The 21,587-nt window shown below is 38.0% G+C and overlaps 2 protein-coding genes and 1 long non-coding RNA gene across 5 annotated transcripts in view; 2 read left to right on the top strand and 1 right to left on the bottom strand.

Annotated features, from left to right (window-relative positions):
• LOC108148008 (protein O-mannosyl-transferase TMTC1) overlaps positions 1-21,587 on the top strand; it is a 55,612-nt gene that overhangs the window by 10,797 nt on the left and 23,228 nt on the right. For all 3 annotated transcript variants that reach the window (XM_041710447.1, XM_017274838.2, XM_017274839.2), the window contains exon 2: positions 2,326-2,592. In XM_041710447.1, the coding sequence (XP_041566381.1) occupies positions 2,564-2,592 (29 nt within the window). In that variant the 5' untranslated portion in view covers positions 2,326-2,563. The remainder of the gene's footprint in view (positions 1-2,325; positions 2,593-21,587) is intronic.
• LOC108148010 lies at positions 6,091-6,836 on the top strand. The gene is made up of 2 exons (XR_001774540.2): positions 6,091-6,521; positions 6,605-6,836. It is a non-coding gene; the product is annotated as an uncharacterized LOC108148010 (long non-coding RNA).
• Positions 15,635-16,895, bottom strand: LOC108148009 (TATA-box-binding protein). The gene is made up of 3 exons (XM_017274841.2): positions 16,813-16,895; positions 16,473-16,755; positions 15,635-16,417 (listed from the first exon to the last, which is right to left on the bottom strand). The coding sequence occupies exons 2-3, from the start codon at positions 16,622-16,624 to the stop codon at positions 15,808-15,810; spliced, it is 762 nt and encodes a 253-aa protein (XP_017130330.1). The 5' UTR covers positions 16,625-16,755; positions 16,813-16,895; the 3' UTR covers positions 15,635-15,807.

The following is a 21,587-nucleotide window of genomic DNA, read 5'->3' as shown; positions in this document are numbered from 1 at the left end:
ATTTACACAGGAAGACACAGGAAAAAAATGTAATAGACAAATATTCAATAATATAATATTTATAATATTCAAATCCAATTAAAAAAGTTGTAAATTTGAAGTAAAAGGATACGTTGATTATTTTTATAGAATTTATATCGTTACAATTCGTTTAGAAGGAAATTCAAAATGAAACTTTAATTTGCAAGCAACTAAAGAATTATTGCTTGTGAATAAAAGTTTTCACATATTTTTAATCCGTATAATAGGTTAAAATCATGCTCATCAATGAAAGAGTCGAATGAACAAATCAAAAATGTGTATTTGCCAATTACCCTCTTTTGCGTTATTCAATGCATAATTTATGCGACTGTCGGTAATGTTATTATGCCAAATCAGAGGAAATATTATTGCATTGCCCGATACTCTCGCACTTAAATATATGAATATAATTTTGATTCAGCACTGCATGCAAATGAAATGGAAACGTGGCTAATTTTCTTCTCGCCCCTAAACGAAATCAATGGCAACTGTCAACACGACATGCCACCACTCACCCCAGTTTTCCATTCGAGTCGAAGCTCCATAAAAATAATAAATAATAGAAAATTGCGCATGGAAATCGCCGCTGAGATGGGTGCAGAAAACGAGGGGGAAAATGTGCGTGACACTTGCTCAACTCATGAACTTTCGTGGTTCCCCAAAAGAAAACAATCGAACCGGAAAAGACTTCGATGTATCCTTGGATAAGAGTATATAGTATATAAATAAACTAAATTAATTATTAAAAGCACTTAAAGCAATTTAAAAGAAAATCATTGAAAGTCATTTTAAAAATGGATTTTGGGCTTAGTTGTTTAATTAGTTTGGTTGAGCATATAGGATTTATATTTAAAACAATTTTTATGTGAAATTAATATTTAAAAATAATATGATTTAAAAAAAATGCTTAAGAAATAAGTGTGTTTAATTGATATTTCAATCACTGTTTTTTACTCACGTCTCAGGCATTCACACACTACAGCTTCATATTTTAAATTACTTTTTAGATAATTGAACATGATGTTTGAAATCTATAAGAAATTTAAATTTAATTTACTAATGGTTAAATGACTTGTTATAAGCAATACTTGTGTTTTTCATTAACATTTGTATCTTTCTGAGTAATACAGGGGTTGAATAATATTTAATTAATAAATTTTCAATATGACAAGCCCCAAAAACAGGGTTATATGTATTCGACTATTTGATTGTTTTCTCGCTCTTTCGATTTCGAATTTAAAATGGGTTCTCTGGGGGTCTTTTGTGTTATTGACTGCGACATTTATATGTCACCCAGCCAGCCATATGTGTATTTTCACATAATAGACACCCGTGTGTATTTCGGCGGTAAAAGTTCTGACAAAATTGACAGCAGCATGTATAGTACAAATTTCACACAAGGAAAACGGGGCGAAATGCGGTTGAAAAACTTTTACTAATTAGGCAGCACATTTTCAATTAAGCGCTGCAACAGAAAACCAAACACATCACTACACATTCTTCAGCGAGACTAAAAAAAAAACAATTTCGTATTAATGAATCGGAAATAATTGTCTGACATCAAACAACCAACGTAATGTCAGAGATATTTAATAGCCAGCCACAAAATAATTACCCTCAAAATAATTTACTATGAATTAGATACAAAGGCAAACAAAACAAGTGGGCAACTTGCGCAACATAAATTAGAATTTGTTGTTTAATTGGAAATTTGATGCGAATTGTTGTTGTACCATCATCGCGTTCTCGCTTAGTTCTAGCTTTTCTCAACGTATTAAATTTCATCGATCTGTACCAATTATTTCCAGCATGGGCTTCATTATTTCTAAAAATGAAATGTAGCCACGTCAGGAGCATCGTTCCCCTGGATTATTTTACAGGAGAGTCGAAGGTTTGAGTGGGCAACAAGGACTAAGGGTCTATCAGGTTTGGCCATCAATTAGTTGGTTATCTGGACAACAGTCCTGCATTTGAAACCAAACACTTATTGGCAAACAGGATGGACAACCACCAAAGGTGTTCTTTGTTTTGGGGTAAACTAGAAATTTATGTTTAAAAGTTTAAATGGGATTTCTAGACTGCTGTTTAAAACAAATCTACTGTAAATTTATTTTTTATATAAAAAACACATTTATACATATTTTTTAAAGTTTTCAAGCATAACAACTTTGTATTTTATTTATCAAAAAAATATTTAATAACCTGCCTCTCTCTGATTCACCAAAGCCACAAGTTATTAAAACACATATCTATGCATTAAAAACATAATATTTAATAAATAAATATTTCACATTTTCTTTGCAGTCTTGATGGCAAATAAAAAAAAAGGATGGCCAACGAATTTAGCAAGGATCAACAGCAATTTAATTAAACCACAACAAAATTCACTTGATTGCAAAATATGAATTCGCAAAAAAACATCAGCACACATTGTTGATGTTGAAATTCCTTACTTGCATAAAATATGAAATTCATAACATTTTAATATTGCCATTTGCGTTAATTAAACCATGAGCAATTCGAAAGAGCAGCTCGCTTAAAAATGCACACTGCCAAGTGCCGTCGTTCGAGGTAAGTTCTGTATCTGTATCTGTTTCTGCTCTGAATATAAACATAATAAGAGATATATTTGCCCACGTCTCAGTCTCAGTCTGCGGCCTTCTTGAAATACAATATTTTCATACAATTATGAGAATGAGAGCTGGGCGGATGGTAAATTTAATAAGAGCCAAGAGCTTTTCTACACATTCAAAATATTTTGACAAGTTTTTCAATAATGCAATAAAGTTGCCAACTTGGGGGGAGTGGTGGTGCCCCAAGGCGCTGGCCAAGGACACTCGCCTGATGAAATGAAAATATTGCCCACAATTTGTTAGGTCCTGGCCGAGAACGTGGCCCGGAAGTGGGACTCTCTGGTCAGGACTCAGGACTCAGGGTTCCTCGTGGCCATTTGCGGCTACTTGTTTATCTTCCTGCATTTCTTTGCTTGTTTTCCTCCCCCGCCCAAAGAAGGAAAAGACGAAAGATTTTTCAATAGACCAGAACAGCGGACGGGCAACGCATAAACAAATAATAAAAAAAATAACACAGCAACGGCAATCGCGACCCTGGCAACGACCTTTGGGCCACTCATTTGTCAAGATGGTGGCGGACTGGCGGGAAATCCAGGAAGGAAGCCAAGCACCCGCGGCCCCAGGACATCCATCTTGGTCCCTGCCCCTAGCAACCAAGACATATGGCCGCGCTCCGAGCAAATCGCGCTCTTTCTCAGTGACCAAAACAAATTAAAGCCCCACTTAAAGGCACGGCCAACAAATCAAGTCGACACAGCCCAGCCAGGGCGCAACCAAAAGTGAAAAGCAAACTCGACCTGACACCGAAACGAGACGCAGGAGACAATCCTTACAAGATTTACCTGACCGGCATAAGTAATCAGACTGGGCCCAGGCTCCAGCTTGGGCCAATCGAAGTCTAAACTGTCGTCCGAAAACGATTTGGACACAATACTCAAATCGGACATCAGAGGGCAAGGACACAGGGTCATCAATCGGTTTTCAGGCTGTGAGTGTTCTCGAAAACAGTTTTACTGGTGAAATCTCCAAGTTGGGAAATCATTTAAAATATATATAAATATATATGTATAAACGTATACAAACGTATTTACAAGAACAATATTCTTTTTAACAGTTTCACGTGCTTTTAAGTTGTTAAATTTAAAATAAACTTAGAGGTTTTAAAGGTTCCAGCTTTACATTTTTATGGAACAGTCTTTTAAGCCCAACAAATAAAAAATTAAACAATGATTTCTTGACATAACTTCTTAATTAATTCCGAAAAAAATTATTACAAAAAAAATTACCAAAATCCTATAGTTTTAATTTCATAACTTTTCTTGCAAACATCAGATTTCAAAGTGGCATATCTCTAAAGTATTGGGGCTTCAGTCTCTAAAACTCTGCGTTTAAAACTTGATTTGTAATTTCGGGTCGATTTTTTGCCATTTTTATGATGTAACCCATTGCTAAATATCCGAAAATATTGTCTTGCAGAAAAGTGACCATAAACCTGCAGTACTAAATCCATAACTTTTCTTTCAGGCATTCGATTTCAAAGTTGTATATCTTTAAAGTCTTGTGGCTTAAGCGTCTAAAAATTTGCATTTAAATTTGATTTTAAAATTTTAGTTTTTTATTTTTTTGACATAACTCTTAAATTAATTTCCGAAAACTATCATTGTAAAAAAGTTGCCAAGATCCTGTAGTTTTAATTCCATAACTTTTCTTGCAAACATCCGATTTCAAAGTGGCATATCTCTAAAGTATTGGGACTTCAGTCTCTAAAACTCTGCGTTTAAAACTTGGTTTGTAATTTCGGATCGATTTTTTGCCATTTTTATGATGCAACACCTTTTTTTTAGTGATTTGGAAAAGTGGTAAACTAATTTCACTATCTTTTCATATTAAACCATTATCAAGGTTCTGTTAAACAAAGTTTTATCTTTGACAACAAACCTATTCGACTGCCATAAACTGCCCCAAAAGGTATGCTATAAATTGTGGGTTCAAATTAAACTTTAAGAGTTTCGAGGAACTTGAGCAATTTCCTGACCTGAACCTCAACGGGGCGACAATGAAATCGATTAAGCTGCCCATGTCCATATACACATTCACATCCACATCTTCATCCTCATTCCCGTCCTCGTCCATGTCGATGTGCTCAAACATTTTGCAGCAGCAACTCATTAAAAAGCATTAAACGCCAGGAACGGAAGTCATTGAGGCTATCAGACGGAGACAAGCTTCCGTTTCTCTACTTGAACTGTTCCTTCTTTTTTTTCCCCTGCTGCTCCTGTCTCTCCGGCACAGATTTACGGTGCCAAAAGTGCGTAAAAAAGAGGAGGATGGTGGATGGCGGATGGAGGATGAAGTCCGGGCAGAGATTGTCACCGGGCCAATGGTGTTGGAGACTTCAAATGATTTATCGCCCGATAGTTGAGTTCAAAAGCGAAACGCAATGAGACAGCCGGCGAAGGACTGGCCCGCACAAATATTTATTTATAAAATTGTTATCCCAAAGTCCTCCTCTGCTTTTGTTCTCCGTTCTCCTTCGGAGTCCTTCGAATCCTTCGATTTGTTCCTGGGCCGCGTGTCTTGCTCATTGCCAGGCATTCGCTCATTTTCAAATCGGATTTTATCAACTGAATGCCATTCTTGTGCAAATATCTTATCTCGCTGCCGCACAGGATATAATGGCACAGCTACACTGCTTTGCGTTCATCTCTGCTCCTTTTGGCTTTAGCTGGAGCTCAGACCCGCTTTTGTATGGCTTTGGAATTATTTCGAAAGCGGAAATTGATTTTCTTTTCTTATTGTGCACGGTTTTTCGTGTTTCTGTTGCTTTGCTACCGAGATTTGCTTTACTTTACTTTGCTGATTTCCCCCGACTCGGGCGACACAGCTCGCTTTACATACAAATAATTTGGCCAAGAACCAAGAGGGGATAGCGTTTGTTTAGCCATAAATGGAAACTCACTTTCCCTTTTTTTTTCGCCCTCCGGTTTTCCCCCTTGCAGCGCCTCATTTGGCGCCATTGCGATGATAATGCGGCGATGATTAGAAGCCCAAAAAGCTGAGCGCAGAAAGTGCTTTAGCAAAAGTGGATTTTAACCCTTTATGGATTGAAGTCCTTTTGCGGAAAAAGGCATTATCTACATTTATGATTTTTACAAGAATTATTGTTCCTTAACTGTAATACATTTTTCTTCGTTGTCTCGAAATGTTTTCTCATTTTGATCATGTTAGAGTAGATAAAAATATACTTTTGACAAAAGTAAAAAAGTTTAACTCAAATTTGCATTTGATAAACAAATGAAGAAAAATGCTCATAAATTATTAGCTTTTCCCAGCTTTCAAATAAAAACATTGAAAATAATTGTTCCAATAAAAACGAACATTTCTATTTTAATAGGAACTATAATATTTAATGTTTTCTTGAAATGGAATTTCTATAAAGTTCATAGTCAGTTATGCTTTTTAAATTACATTCCTTTATTGAATCTAAATACCTAACGTATTTTCAAAGATTTTTATGTCTTCCCTTGCAAAGTGAATAGTTAACCATACGCAGTGTGGACGCAAAATAAAAAATGTTGCTCATACGCAACGTTGGCTCCTAAGGGGTTAACCGAATTTCGGGCCAGACTATCAGTGGTCCTGCCTGGTCCTGACCTGGGCCATTCATTCTCGCGCTGGTGTCGAGCCTAGTCCGAGGTCCTGGAACACTACCCCGTATCCTTTGGCGCGTCTTTGACATTATGAATGATCAGCATAAATTTCCCAGAGCTCTCGCGTTCCAAGGCCCAGCTGCAAATGCTCCGTCGAGGACAAAAAAAAATGAAAAAAAGGAGCGGAAAAGCAAGAGGGGCCACGGCAAACGGAGCCAGATAACTAGCGAACAAAGTGAAGGACGGGCTCTGAAATTCATTTCATTTCATTTCCTTTGTACGTGAGCAACATTTTTTTTATGCAATTCCCCTGAAATAATTCTCTTGGTTGTCGCCTCTCTTCACGCATGAATATTCAAGCTTCAAGCGAGAGTTCTAAGTCCAGAATCCTGAGTCCTGAATCCTGAGTCCTGAAACCCCAGCTAATGAGACTTTCTATGGAATTTGAACATTTCTTAAACCCAAATCGTGTCCGGATTGGTTCATTCATAGGTCAACAAAACCCGAGCCCGAGAGAGCAAATAATGTCAAACGCAAAGGAGGGATAACGAAAAACTAAATTCAGTTTACATAATATAGCTCATAAAATATTTTTCGCACATTCATTGCCTTCATTGCCCCTTGGCCCCAAAACTAGGCCAACTCAAACACAATTCGGGCATAAACAATAAAGTAAAACGACAATGGAGACGACCGAAGAACCAACTTGAAGGGAAAATAACTTGAAACTTGAATATTTACATATGAAACGAAAACCAACCAAGCGACACGAGCAGACACACAGGGAAAAATGTGGTAAATTCTGTAGGGTCGGGCCTTGAGTTCGAGTTCGAGTTCGGGACTAAACAGCACTAAATTAATTCTGCACAATTTGCATTAAAATATGCAAATAAAAAAGTGAAAGAGGCAAACGTTTAAGGCCTCCCCCGTCGAACTATAAAGGGATCCCATATACCATATATATACTTATAGGGAGACCCAAAAGTAAGCGTTAAGCATATGTGTGCTTGAATAGCTGCAGACAATGGCGTCTTAGGGGAGTTTGCCTTTTAAATTTCGAATGCCAAATGCTTTAATGGACCCAAAAGCCCCCGGAGAACCTGCATCTTTCGAGTGTTTCGATTATGAAAGTGCCACTCCCACATTATTGCATGTGGTGCAGCAGGATGTGCCGCAGGATGAGACCAAGGAGCATGGCCACATGTCTGGCTGGCTGTCTTGGCTTCAGTAAGAAGAATATTACACCCGGAGAAGCTCGCTGCAAATTTGATTGTTCTTGGAGAGCGCGTGCCTCGACGTTGCCGCCAAGAAAACGGGCTCCAAGGAGACCCGGAAAATTGGGAAATGGGCAAAAGGGCCCGGGCGTCGGCATCCAATGAAGCATGAAACTTTAGCACACTTGCAACAGTTTCCCATTTTTTCATACTCCTTTTCCTCTAGCTTTTTCCTTTACTGCTTTTTTTTTTTGAGCAAAATATGTTAGCTGCGACTTTGGTAATCTGCAGTGGGTGGTGCATATCCGTATATATACACGTACCCATATAGGAAGAGAAAAATAGATAATAGTGGGAAAATGCGTGCACAGTGAAGTGCAAGATGTTCAAGGAACAACATAGTATATATATCAAGACTAAAGTTGGTCGATATATCTCCTAAAAGCACTCACAAGTGGCCTTAAACTAATAGTTTACTTTTTATTTAAATGTGTGGAAGAACTACCAATAGCAAAATACTCAAAAATAGCCTTAAGGTAATGGTTTCAATTTAATTAAAATGTTCCAAACATACATTAAACTATATTACTGTTAAAGGAGAATTTAAAGTATTCAAGAATTTTTAATGATTTAGACTAATGTTTTTGAATAACAGCGCAAGAAAGACATAATCAAATAAATGCAAATACTTAAGAGTAATTCTAGTTTAATTCTTTAGCTCAAGAAAGACAAAACCAAACTAATTCCAATACAAATATTTATTTATAACTTAGTCAAACAAACAAGACGTTTAAAAAGTAATACCTCGAAATTCCCATTTGAAGCATAGCCAAATACAATAAACTGCAATTATTTAAGGAGTCGACTCATGTCTGGGTCGTGTAACAAATAATTCAGCAATTTTAATTACAATTCCTTTGCCATATATCTACACACATCTACAAATTAGAAACTCTGTGATTAATTTGAACAAGAACATGTCAATATACTCGTACACACATGCGGGCTGGGGAATCGTGTTACCTTATTGCTACTCTTACGAACTCAAATTGCAATAGTTCATCGTTGGATACAGTATACACCCCATATGTATATGTATCTATCTATATATATATATATATGAAAGTTGCAAAGCCACAAGCCAAACGGGTATTATTGCTAACCCGCTGCACACGGATGGATGCTTCAAGTGCATGTATTTTTTCTATTTCGATGTTTCGCATCTACGAAGCGTGTGGCAATCGATTTTTAATAAAAACTGCAAACGAAATCTGTAAGCATATTGTTTGGCTATAAAATTAAAAACCAACAAGCGCTTCAGTGTGTGCATAGATTGGCATGTTTCGCTAAAGTTGCTTTAAAATAAGCACACTGAGAAATGTAATGAACACTAATATAAGTTAAATTTTCAAGTCCTGAAAGGCTTGCAATATTACATTTGCATTTGAAATAAATAATAGTAATTTTTTAAATTTAATTTAATTTTTAAAATTTAAATTAAGGTAAAATAAAATTATAATTTTAAGTAACATTTTTTTTCAGTGCCAACGATGGGGAAGTCCCAGTTGTATTAGTACCCGTTTACGGTTACATTTCCCAGCAGCGGGTTTTTAGATTTCCATTTGCGATTTTGTTGCCCGTTACCAGATTCGTTGTTATTTTTCCGGAGCTAAACAATTTTCGCAAATGAACGGATTTTTGCGCATTGTTCTCGCTTTCCGCTCTCCGGTTGTCTGGCAAATAAAAACACGATTTTAGTTAATTACCGTTGAGCAGAGGAGACGATGATGGAGAGACATCGTCTGTAGTGTTTCCCCCCTTTTGGAAAATCCCAACTAAAGCTTAGCGGGGACTAAATTACCAGACGGTAGTGAAAAGCGCTAACAAGAGAAGGAAACCCAAAAGACTTCGCCAAACAACAATGCAGTCAATTGGCTCAAAATGAGTTTTTATGGGATTTGCATACGCTAAACAGCAGAATAAATGTAAGCAACGCCAACAAAATAAACCAAAATTGCCTGCAGTCTGCCGGAATTTTCCACCTTCCATTTTTTTGTTTGCTATTGTTGCTTGAAAATTACTACATTTGCATAATTTTAATTTTTATGATACGCGCCTGTTTTTCTTAATTGTTTCTCGTTAAGAGAGTGAGGCAACCGCAACGCCGCAGTTAATAAAAACAGAACATATTTAATGCGCGCAATTACTTTGCATACGTTACGGCGCAGGAGGCCTAAAACACACTCCACTCTACGCCACTCCCCTCCAGATTTGTGGAGTTCAAGTGTGCGTCCGCTCTTTTTACGGCCACGGAGTGGCTTGCCCGGTTCTTTACATAATAAAAGCGTAAACACGTTTTCACCATCGCCCAGCCGGACTCCGGACTCCGGCACTTTGGACTTGGACTACGGCGGACTATTACAATGGCGCCAATGGAGAAAACAAAAAGAAAAGAAAAGGAAAGCCTCCACTTACGCGTGCCTGGAGCGAATAAAATTGGCTTTTTGTTTGGGCAGTTTTATGAATTGCTTCAATGCTCATTTACCGGTCGGCCTAATGGGTGCATTGCCGTATGGCCCCCTCAAAAGGAACACCCACCCACCCACACACAAGGTCGTAATGCTAGTTCTCTGCGCTAAGAGATCCATAAAGTGCACAAGTTTCGGTACTTTTATGGTCGGGTGTCGGCCTGAATGTGGATGAAATTGAAATGCTTTTCCATTCTCCGCCTCTTAAGAGTAGCAAAAGGTGTCTTAGCTGGGATAATATATATAAGATGGACTTTTTTTGTGTTTTGTATTCAAGTTTTTACAAATTTTATTATAATGATCAATGTAACACATTCATTTCACCTTTTATACAGTTTTAAAAAGTATATTCTAAATCATATAAAGAGGACTTTGTCTTATTAAGACATTTTCCTTCAATTTTTAACACAATATATAAAAATATATGGATACTTCGGTATACACTTAATATCATTGTAATATCCTTTTATAAGAATATATGCTTTTTAGCTTATTACACATATCGCACCTACAGCAGAAGTTCCCCCAAGAGTTTGATCGAAAGTAACCGTATTTCCCTGAAGGAAAAACATTTCCTTTTCTACTCCACGAACTCGTAGCATTTCAAAAACTTTGACAAGCGTCACTCATTAACGCCCCAGTCGCTCCACTTGCAAATCAATTATCTGATGTGCCAAAAAAGTTGGGGAAGTATCAAAAACTCGTTGATTTACTTGTTCAACAACATAGGTTAGAGGAACGCTACACAAAAAGTGCTCGAGTGCACATATCAAGAGGAGCCCAGAACAATAAACTGGGTTAGGAATGCCAGACTCGACCGACACGATTTCAATTTGCTTAGTTGATAAATGCCAAAAATTAATTCAGCCAGCACACAAAATGCCTCAGTTTTAGTTTTTGGTTCTGGTTTGGATGGATGGATGGTACGCTGCACACATATAAATATTCATGTGAGTGGCTAGAAAATATTTTCACTTTTTTTGCTGTGATTTTTTTGTTTGCTGCTCCTCTACAACTACTCCTCAGTGAAGAAGGAAAGTTGCCTTTCTTTCTTTCATTCAGCTGGCTGTATCAGGCACAAAGTTGCACCGACTTTGCACCCACTTTCCACCTGACTCGTTCGTAGATGTACTAAATAGTTTCTCACGTGACTTTTGCCCATAAAAAATGGCTTTATTGCTGCACACGTATTCATTAATGGCAGCAATGAACTCACATGTGAACTCCGCGGCAGTTTGGGGTTGCTTGAGGAATACCCACTACTAACCACCCATCCACCCACAAAGTACTTGTTGTTGCATTCAGAAATGGTTGCAAGTCGTCTGCACAGGAAGTGCATATTAATTGTGAAAATTTGTGCGGATATTTCCTCGAAAAATAGTTGCCCTCCTTTTCTTGTTGATCGCTGCCATGCACCGAAAAATATGGCATTAGCTGGAATTCGTTGGAACTTGCATAAAAAGTGAGCTTTGGAAATGCACTAAAAGCGAACCGGGTTTCATAAAGTTTCGATAAGTGGTGAAAACATAATAAAAGTTGATACGGGTCTTAAAGTAAATTAATTTATGCTGGAAAAAGACTTGATTTGTTATCGATTGCTATTTATCACAACAAAATTAACATATTATTCTAAAGTTATTTTTAGAAAATAGTAGAGGAAAAACAAAATAATTAACACCTTCAAGTACAACCTTTTTATCACTGATAAGACTTATAAATTGCCAATTTAGATTATAAATGCATTTTTAAATTAAATTATCATTTATAAATAATTAAGGCAATCTATAAAAGAAATGTATATTTTTTAAAAATTAAACACCAATTTGGGGCAATTTTAAGCCCGTAATTTGATTGATTGAAAAATAATCCATTGAATCTGCATTAATTTAGTGTAAGCCTGATCATTTTTCTGGCGTTTGCATAGTTTCCTTCGGAAAAGGACAGGACAAACGAATTTTCATTCAAAGCGCAAGGTATAATAAATAAATTTCCATAATGAGCGAAAAATGTCTGAATGGTAATGTAAATCACTGAATTTTTCATTGATTTCTGGACGATTCTCCCTGTTTATTTTTTTTTCCTTTTCATTTTCAATTATTCGCGTATTTCGAATAATTCAATGCAGCGAATGCCGCCGCCGCTGTCATCCGCTTGTAATTACGTAATAAGGCAGTGAATGTTTTAAAGCCGCTTACCGTTAACAATCGCACCGGGAATAACTGAAGAGGAAAGGTCCTGGCCAAAGTCGAGTCCTGCTGTCCATGGGCGAAATAACATGTTATTGCACTTTTCTTTTAAATGAACGCAGTAAGCTCACCATGGGTAACACATGACAATGACAATGGCAAGGCGCTGATAAAAGTCGGGGTGTTTGCGGTTGCTCCTTTATCCTTTATGTCCTTTGCCTTGACAGGCGCTGTGGTGGCTGGGTTTTATGGGTTGCGTGGGTCGGTTGGCTTTGACTGGGCTGCTGTGCTGTGCTGTGGCGGGAAATGCATTTTCAAACCACAAAAATAATTAAAAACTTTACGCCCTGTCCCCGGGCCGCTCTCGCATTTAATCCTGCCTGTCAGACAGTCCTGGACATCTCGTGTCGAGGCCAACCGATAAAAATCAAAGGAGGCGAAGACTTGGCCTTTAAACGGCACAGAAGCGTAGTTAATGAAATTGTCTGGCCGCCTCCGCCGCTGATGGATAGAAAGGTCTTTATGGCCGGAAAACCAACCCCATCGATGCAAATTCACTTTCGTCGTCGGGCATTTCCCCTGATTTTCCCCCAACTTCACCTGTTTGCAAAAGTGCAAAAGCCAAAAGGTTTACGCACCATCGCACGCGACTTGTCAAAGGTAGGAAAAATGCGAGAAAGTTTCTGTTTTGCGGGTGTGACGATCTCGGGGGTCCTGCTTTTTGTCCAGCTCCTGTTTTTGCCTTTGGCACTGTTAAACCATTTATAACTTGGCAACTCGATTGCCCTTTGATCAGAAGCAAAATCTGCATTCTACAGAAAAAAAAGAAAAAAGATTAAAAGTTGTTATTAATATGAGATTTCAGAAGGTTACATTTGAGGAATAAACACATTAAAAGTTATACCATTATTTAGTTTTACCATGTATTCGTGTTCATTATCATGTAATTTTCTTATTTTATTATTATTATATCTTATTTTATTTCTTCCATTGTTTAGTTTCTGACAGTAAAATTTTTAATGGCTTTCTTAGAAACCGCCATAATTATGTCCAAATTGAAATGCTTTTCATTTACATTCTGTTGAAATGTGAATTATTTGCCCTGGGAAGTGCAATTACCACCCCTAATTATTTGAAAATTGGCGCAGAGAGCAACTTGGCCATAAGCGCAGAAAAAAAAATAACTAAAATCTGGCACTGCGTCGAAATGGGTTAAGGCCCAAGGCCAGACCACCAGTCATCTTTAACGAAGGCTCCTTCGTTTGGGGAAAGTTGCTCCTGCTAGGCCCGTAAAAAACATTTGCGCAATGTCAACAAATTTGCGGGCTTATTAGATTTTCGTGGTTGCACACAATTTCGCCAACTAAGACCGCCGCAGTGAGATAAAGTGCAGCCTGCGAAAATATGAATAAAATAACGAGAACTTTTGCGCCAAACGGAAGTGCATGCTGCGTTTTTTTTTTTTTGTGCGGGTGGTGGAGTGGAGTGTTCGGAGTTTTCTAACAATTTCCCGGGTTCTGCGGTTGACCGGCGGCCAACGCCCACCCGCCCAAGGCGAAGGGGGGCGTGGTCAAAGGGGACGGAAGTGGCACGCCCATTCGCGCGACGGTCACGGTCGTCGGGTCTGCTAATGAGTTTTGTTGTCAGTTCTTGCTGGCCAAGCACAAATCGGGTGGTCGGGGATCATTTGGCCATTCCATGTCCTTGCCTTATGCGTTCTTTTCCTTGGATTTATGTGCCAGGACCCTCTATCAGAGTGTGTGTGTGTGTATATGTGTATGTGGTAAGTTAATATTTGCTGCATAAATTCCAGTGCGTCGGAATTTACTGCGCTTCGTTTTGCTCCTTTTTTCGGCTGGACTGACTCTCCCCGACGTTTTGCTCGCTGTTGTTGTCCTGGAATTATGAAAATGCAGTCCAGCCCAGTCCACTACACTCCACTCCACTTCACCACATAGTCCTGCGGGCCCTGGATGCTTCGGTCCAAACCGCCATGGACACACGAACAGCAAGAATATTAATTACTTTTTGCATTTTTAGCTCTGCGCCTGGAATTCAAATGAGCAGATTTTAGTTAATTTGTTTTTCAGCGAAATTATTATTTTTTTTTTTCGTAATCCAAGCTCTTAATCCGCAGCCAAGTTTGTGTTTTTGGTTCGTTCATTAAGCGCACTAAGCTCGTAAATCCACCAAAAACTACATGCTTACTTATGGGGATTTAGCTTTTTGGATGAGCCCCAGCCACTAATGAAATCGCATTATATTTGATTAACTTAACTGCAGTTCTTTAATTGGAATTTGTGGCACACAAAATTGGTATTGTCTCAATAAATATTTTTTTTTGTTTGAACTTTTGGGATATATTTAAACCTTTTTTGAACTTGAAAAGGCAAAATTGTATCAATATATATACAAATGTTTTACAATTATGTATGAATGGGTATTATAAAAGAGATTTTTCTAACAATATGCAAATGGTTAGAGTATAAGAATAATGTTTGTTATGGTTTTCGTTTATGGTTTAATTTCACATTAATCAATTGATTTTCGTTTGAAGCTTGGAATATATCGTGAATATTGCGTGTTTGCGATTAGCAAACAGTTAGTATTAATCAGGAAATGTGAAATGACATCTCACTAATGAGTGCCCCTACAGACCGCATCATTGTCCAATATTCAAATGCAAACAGTGAAGTTACTCTGCTGAGTACACATCATGCGGCCAGGATGACAAACGAAAAGCGCTCCAAATTATCCGCACGTTAAGGGACAAATTTCCTACCATGCCGTGATCAGAAGGACACAGGACACAGGAACCAGGACCCAGAACCCATCCATACCAATTCCGATGAGCTGCGTTTACAAAACAAACGCAAAAAGCGAGCACACAAATATGACACTGAATTGTTTTTCATGTCGGCCAGCACAAATCGAAGCCACCTGGTCAGGAGTTGGGTAAAATGAATGGGTGGAGTAGTGCCATGGGTGATGGAGCTGCCGGTTTCAAATTCCATTTGACACATTTTCGCTACCGATTCGATTTCATTCGGTTTTGTCATGCTCGCTGTCATTTTTATTATGCTAGTGGGTGTCCCACCATCGCCACCATTACCACCACCATCACCACCACAAAAACCATTCACCACTAGGACCCGAAGCACTGCAAACATTCGATTTCCAGGTGGGTTGCAGTGGGAAATCTACATTGTAAATTTGCGAGTGATTTCGACTGACTCCTTTTGTGGTGGGGGAATTCCCAGTTAAAGGCAACGACTTGTGGGCAGCAGGCTTAATTTTAAGGTAAAGTTTTTAACCCAATTTAAAGCGAGCATAAAACGGTTCTCAACTATTTACCTCGGGGCAATTTTCTGACATTTATGAGGCATTTATGCTCTTATGCATGTTAAGCGAAAAGTTTGTAGGCATTATGAAATGGACTTTATATTTGAAAATCTCATAAACAGAACTTAAGGACACTTAGCTGTTAACTAAATAGTAGTTTCTTATTTGGTAGTAGTTTTGTTTTTTTCAACATCTCCAAACAAATCTTATCGATATCATTTTGGAAGTTAGGTAATCTCTCTTCTTTTTAAATTGATTTCATTTTTTCAAGAACTTCATCAATAAGTTTCCCACTAGTCTGAGGGGTCGTTTTCCTGAAAATATTTCTCCCAAAGCAATTTGTAGTTGATATCGCCACAGGTTAGGCTCTGTTCGCTTTCATCCTGCTCAGAACCCTTGTAACAGTACAGGATAGGCAAAAGCTTTGATATGGCCAGCTTGACGAGTCCTCGAGTGCTTGCAGACATTACGTATACGTAGCCCGTGGGAAATATGGCGAACTTAACCATTGTACCCCACAATGTGTAGGTCACAAATGGCTTCTTAATGGGATCGTATTGGGCAAAGCTTGGATTTTGCAAGTGAAGCTGGTCCAAATTCAGATGAAAGGGCACACTAAAAGTGGCGTTGACCACATTAAATTGACACCTCCGCAAACGACAGTTATAGCCCAAGTCCCTCAGCTCTTCGATTATATTGATCACACCTCTACGGGTAGCATCACGGTTAAAGCCCTGACAATATATATTGCCATTGGGATATATCTTCAGACTGGTCACTGGCATTAGTCGATTAACCGAAACAGCCAAGTGTCTTTCGGGATCGTACCGAGCATGGGGAATAAAAGTCTCCAGCTCCCAGAGATCGTACTTGGATGTGGTGGTGGCCAAGCAGGAAAAGGGTCTACAAGGGTATGATATCATTTGATATGAAACATTACCTGCTATTCCCAACTCACGTGTACAATATATTCAGATAGCGCTCTATATCCGTCAATTGGCACACATTTCTGTATATGTGCAGCACCTCCTCCTGCGTTGGAATCCCTGGAGTAGCGCTTGCCAGTGATTTCTGATGGCTTGATTTCTCACCCGATCCTGTAGAATCCATCTTTGCGTCCAGGACACTACAATTAGCTAAAATCGGACCAGCTTTGTGGACTTCTTGTTCTGATTTCACTAGTTTTGGCTTTTTTTGGGATTGACATGGACAGCGACTTGTAGCGTTTGGTGAACTTATTCCTGATAATCGATTAGAGTTACTTATGTTATAAAAAAATGACTTGATCTGTAACTTACTATTTCCAATTAATTCCCAATTCGTTTTATGCTGAAATTACGCATTAAAAGAACGAGGTTGCTGCATTTAGTTAGAGTGCCCACATCTATTTTAGAGTAGGGCTGCCACATCGATGAATCGATCGAAAATGCACCCCTGAACTCAAATTGAGCTTTTCAAGCCGCGAATTTGAGTTTTAAAACTTGTTAATTAAAAAAATTGAATTGATAAATATTTAAGCTATATCAGCCCATTTCTACAATAAGTAATGTTGCAATTATTATATATTTTTAGTAATCAAATAACACACTGCATGTTGTTCGATTTTTTTTAACTATTCAAAAATTGCAAATGCCAATAAGTAGTTTACATCACTTACGAAAGCAAACATGTGATATAGTATCAAAACCTGCGCATATGCATGCTAAAAAACAGTTAAATAACTGGCTATTTAAAATTCCAAAACTAATTATTTGCCAGTCAACTGTGGCTCGAATCAATGTCATTAGCTCCCTGATTAAATTTAAACAATGCCTTTGGTTGCATCTAATTTGGGAATCCTCTAACAAACGCAAGCAAACAATCAAAATATCATTCAAATTCAAATCGCAGAAACTGCATAATTGAAACCCCATTGAAGTCCATTAATAACTTTATGCAGGAGTGCAATTCAAACACACAGACGGGGGGAAATCAAACACCCACCCACCCACACGTACTCATATTTCTCAGTCGGCGGGAAAAGGGCGGAAAAGTAGGCGGGGCTGGGCAGTGGGGACTTGACGTTAGCTCATCAAACCCGAAAAACCACTTTGCTCAACTCTTTTCAAAGTGCATACATCATCAACGCTAAGCCAAAACAAAAAAAGCAATGCAAAGGGAGCAAAATGAACGATGACGATGGAGGTGGATCAAAATGGTGGGTAAATGGGTGATGGGTGGTTAAAGGGGTGGTGTTAGTGGGTGGTGCTGGAGATTGGCGGTACGAAACGTTGAAAACTTTTGTGCAATGTTGATTTTTCCGCAAGAGTCGTTTTTTGCCAGCACCGGACGGACAGGCTAACGGACGGACAGACGAACGGACGGACGGAGACGGTCTAAGGGGTCCACGGTCGTTGATGATGGTCTACGGACGGAACGGAACGGTGCGGAACTGAAGGGAAGCAGTGCCGCAGGCACTTTATAAAACCCGCAGCTCAGCAAAAGTCTTTCAATAATAATAATATTGGGGCGCAAGAGGGACAACAATGGCAAATGGGTGAAAGTGCTCGGTTAAGGACTCCCCCAACAGCACATTTCGACAGGTCATAGGTGAAAAGATAAAGGCTGTGTAAGAAAATAAATAGAAATTAGAGATTTGCGGATTTGTCTAATTCTTAACAAATAGAAAGACTAATGGCTAATTTAATTTGAATTTTGGCAAATTTAAGTGAAATTCAGTAATTAATTTGCCTTCAATTTAATGCAGTTCTTATATCAGAGCTTTGTTCTAACAACACAAAAAAATAATAAACAATTAAAATTAACATAAAAAACCATATGAAACATTATAAAAACCTTTTGTTTAATATCAAGGTAATCCATTTATCTTACTGTTTTTATATTAATTGAATTTTCTACGTTACTTTTTTATTGTGATATGTAATTAATAACCTGATACAAATTTGTATCCTTAAACCTCTTAAGATAAATACAAATCATTATATATGTAAAAGTAATCCTTATTATATGGATTTATACATTCCCATTTTTTCATTGTTCGCTTATAAATTGTTTTTTTTTTTTTTACAAAAAGAGTTGAAACTGCATTTATCATTTCATTTATGCCTTTTAAACGGAATTTACTACCCCTGGAGTTAGTGACAGATTCTATGACACCGAGTCCATTAAAAATCAAATGGCAAATCGTGTAAATCATAGCCTTGACTTGCCCCATACCCTTGTCCTCTCGTGACCCCTGATCCCTTGAACGGAATGGGGAATTGAATCGGGAGGATTACGGCGTAGTCTTCCGGGAGAATGGGGACTGGTAGTGGGAGTAGAAGTGATGTTGTTGCTGTTGATGATGATGATGACAAACAAAACAATGGAATCAAAGCGGTTAATGGCTTTTGTGTGTAAAATGAATGAATGCGGCGACGTTTCCTGCTTTCATTTGCAGCGTCATTTGCTCTGGTAGCTGCCTCCCCTTGACCCTCCCAACCCCCTCCCTTACCCTTAAGTTTGGGGTGAGAGGTCACCGTCTACAGCAGTTTTAGTAACATGTTTGTTTGTATACACTGTACGTGCACTGGAAAAAACTGTAATTATGATAAGAAGACATCACACGTTTTTATCCAAAAAAGGAACAATTTAATTTAATTTTTTTAAGATATTCCTCTAACTTTTTGTTGATTTTTTCTTAAAATCAACCGAATGAAATCTGTAAAAGAAAAAAGGGTTTAAAATATTATAGATGTATTAAAAAATATAGTTTTTTCTATTTAAAATATATTGTAAAAGTGGTTGTGTTATTATTATGTTATTATTACTTATTTAACAACAATACTGCTTATTTAATTTTTTTCTATAAATATTTATCGTACTTTTCAAATGTTTTGTTGCGGTTGTTTTTTTAAGCCAACTGAAATGATAGAAATAAAGATTGAAATATTATTATTTTATAAAACAATTTTATAAATTTAAAATTAAATAATTTAAGCCAATTTTTCCAAGTGCACCCACATTCCCATAGGTAAAAGCTGTTACAAGCGCTAATCGATAAAGGGCTGGGAATTCTTTGCCGGTTGGTGGGGGAGGGGGGATCGAACTGGGCAGGGGGAAGCTGCATTGAACTGACATCGCTTGCAGAGCAACTCCACTTTCATTATTGGTTTTTTGTTACATCCCTGCCACATGCCACAAGGATATGCCCTCGAAGGCTAGCAGAGGTTTCTTCCGCCCAACTCTTTGTACAACCGATAATTAAATCGAACAAAGGCTCAGATTTGACAGCCTCTTGCAGTTCCGCTCGTTTATCAACTGGCGAATATGCCCATTCCATTCGAATTTTCGCCCCTAGTCGAGTCCACCGGCTCGAGTGGTTTTCCTTTGGCAATTAGCAAACATAAATAAATGGATTAAGCTGATTCTCAAGAGTATGCCTAGCTTTTATTTATTTGTTTTGACGAAAAAAAATTAAAACTCCTGTTGAAGAGGGTATTGTCTGCATTCTAGCTTAAAAGTTTTAAATTCAAGGAACACTGCTTTTGTATAAAATGTTTAATTAAAATGATTAAAATCAGTGACTATTGTCAGAAAAGGTTATAAAGGTATAACAAATTTAATTTATAATAGAAGATACACAATTCTGTGTCATAATTACTAATTTTAGAAATTTTAATTTGAAAATTAATAACTTAGTGGTCATTATTGATAGTACTCAAGAAAAAGAAGTCCTGCTGACTTTGACTCACTTATCATCATTAATTAAGAATAGAAAAACCTTCATAAAATGATTTAATTAATGCTATTAAAGATATCACATAACTTCCTTGCTTTAATAATGATTGCCAAATATGCATATTAACACATGTCTTAAGCTCTCAAAGAGACCGCTTGTAGTCATGGCGAAATCATATTTGCATTATTTGCTGCCGGGTTTTTTCGGACATAGCGCCACTTTGAAGAGGGGGAAAATCAGGAGCAATATATTCCGCAGACAGGCAGCTAATTAGGCGATCAAGGACAGCCTGGGGCAAGCCAGCAAACGCCCTCGGGCCATGGGCGGCGTCATTAAAGGGGGTGGAAAATCAATAGCTCTATTATTTGGCGGAATGTTGACGGGACGGCGGCTCGACCCCGAGTCGACTCCATTCGATGTGTTGATTGACAGCCTAATTGAGGTTTCTTGACTTCTTCAATTGGGGGTAGGCCAATGACCGTTCTGTTTGTGCTAATAATAATATTGTTGTTTTAATATCGGGGTCTGCAAGGGGCAGAACAACAGCTTGTTTAGTTAGTCATTAGGCTGGGGGTTAAAACAAAGGTCTCACCCTCTCCCATCTCTTTCCATCTCTTTCCATCTCTTTCCATCAACCCACCCAAAAGACATTAAATATTTGCCGAAACTCGCACTTGATTGCCATTGTTGTGGGACTTCCGTTTTAATTTTTTATTGATTCAACTGTTTAATGTCAATTGCTGTGCAAATAGCAATCAAACGCTTGGTTTACGCAATTAAGAAGCAAATACCTCCCCAGCTGCAGACATTTCCCGGTCCTAATTAGCATTTACACTGCGTGCAACATGCTGCAAGACATAAAATTAACGCCAGCAGGACAATTGGTCCCGCCCACTTTGGATTGATTCCCAGCCTTCAATTTGAATTTCGGGGCAAGGAAAGTTCTCTGCCCGAATGGTCATTAAAAAGTCTGAGTGGCCAACAACTTTTTGTTTGGGCCAACTTTTAAAGGGTTGATTGAACTCTATATTTGTGGAAGAAACAAAGCATAAAAAAACCTGGTGAGAAAAGTTTACAAACATTTATTTGTTGTTTGGTTCAATGTCCCATTGATGGCGGAACTTCCGTCTGTGAGCTCAATTATGTGTGATATAAATTTAAAAAAGTTTTTGCATTCTCTGTATTCATTTTAGTGAGTTCTATAATACTCCAACAGGAAATATGCAAATTATGCATTTTTTTCGCACATTCCTAAATAAAGTGGCAAACCTAGCCATCCGGCTAAAACAATCTTCAACCAAAAACAGCTTTCGACTGTTTTAAAATGATTTCGAGTGGCACTCATGTGCTGCT

Source organism: Drosophila elegans, unplaced genomic scaffold, assembly GCF_018152505.1.
Source record: "Drosophila elegans isolate 14027-0461.03 unplaced genomic scaffold, ASM1815250v1 contig_814, whole genome shotgun sequence".
Taxonomy (NCBI): domain Eukaryota; kingdom Metazoa; phylum Arthropoda; class Insecta; order Diptera; family Drosophilidae; genus Drosophila; species Drosophila elegans.
This window is presented reverse-complemented; position numbering and strand designations above follow the sequence as displayed.

Bases quoted from the DNA above. Each gene is read 5' to 3' on its own strand.
- LOC108148009 (XM_017274841.2), bottom strand. From the start codon at position 16,624: ATGGATTCTACAGGATCGGGTGAGAAATCAAGCCATCAGAAATCACTG. The intron at 16,418-16,472 runs GTGAGTTGGGAA...ATACCCTTGTAG, and splicing joins TATCTGAATATATTGTACAC to ACCCTTTTCCTGCTTGGCCA.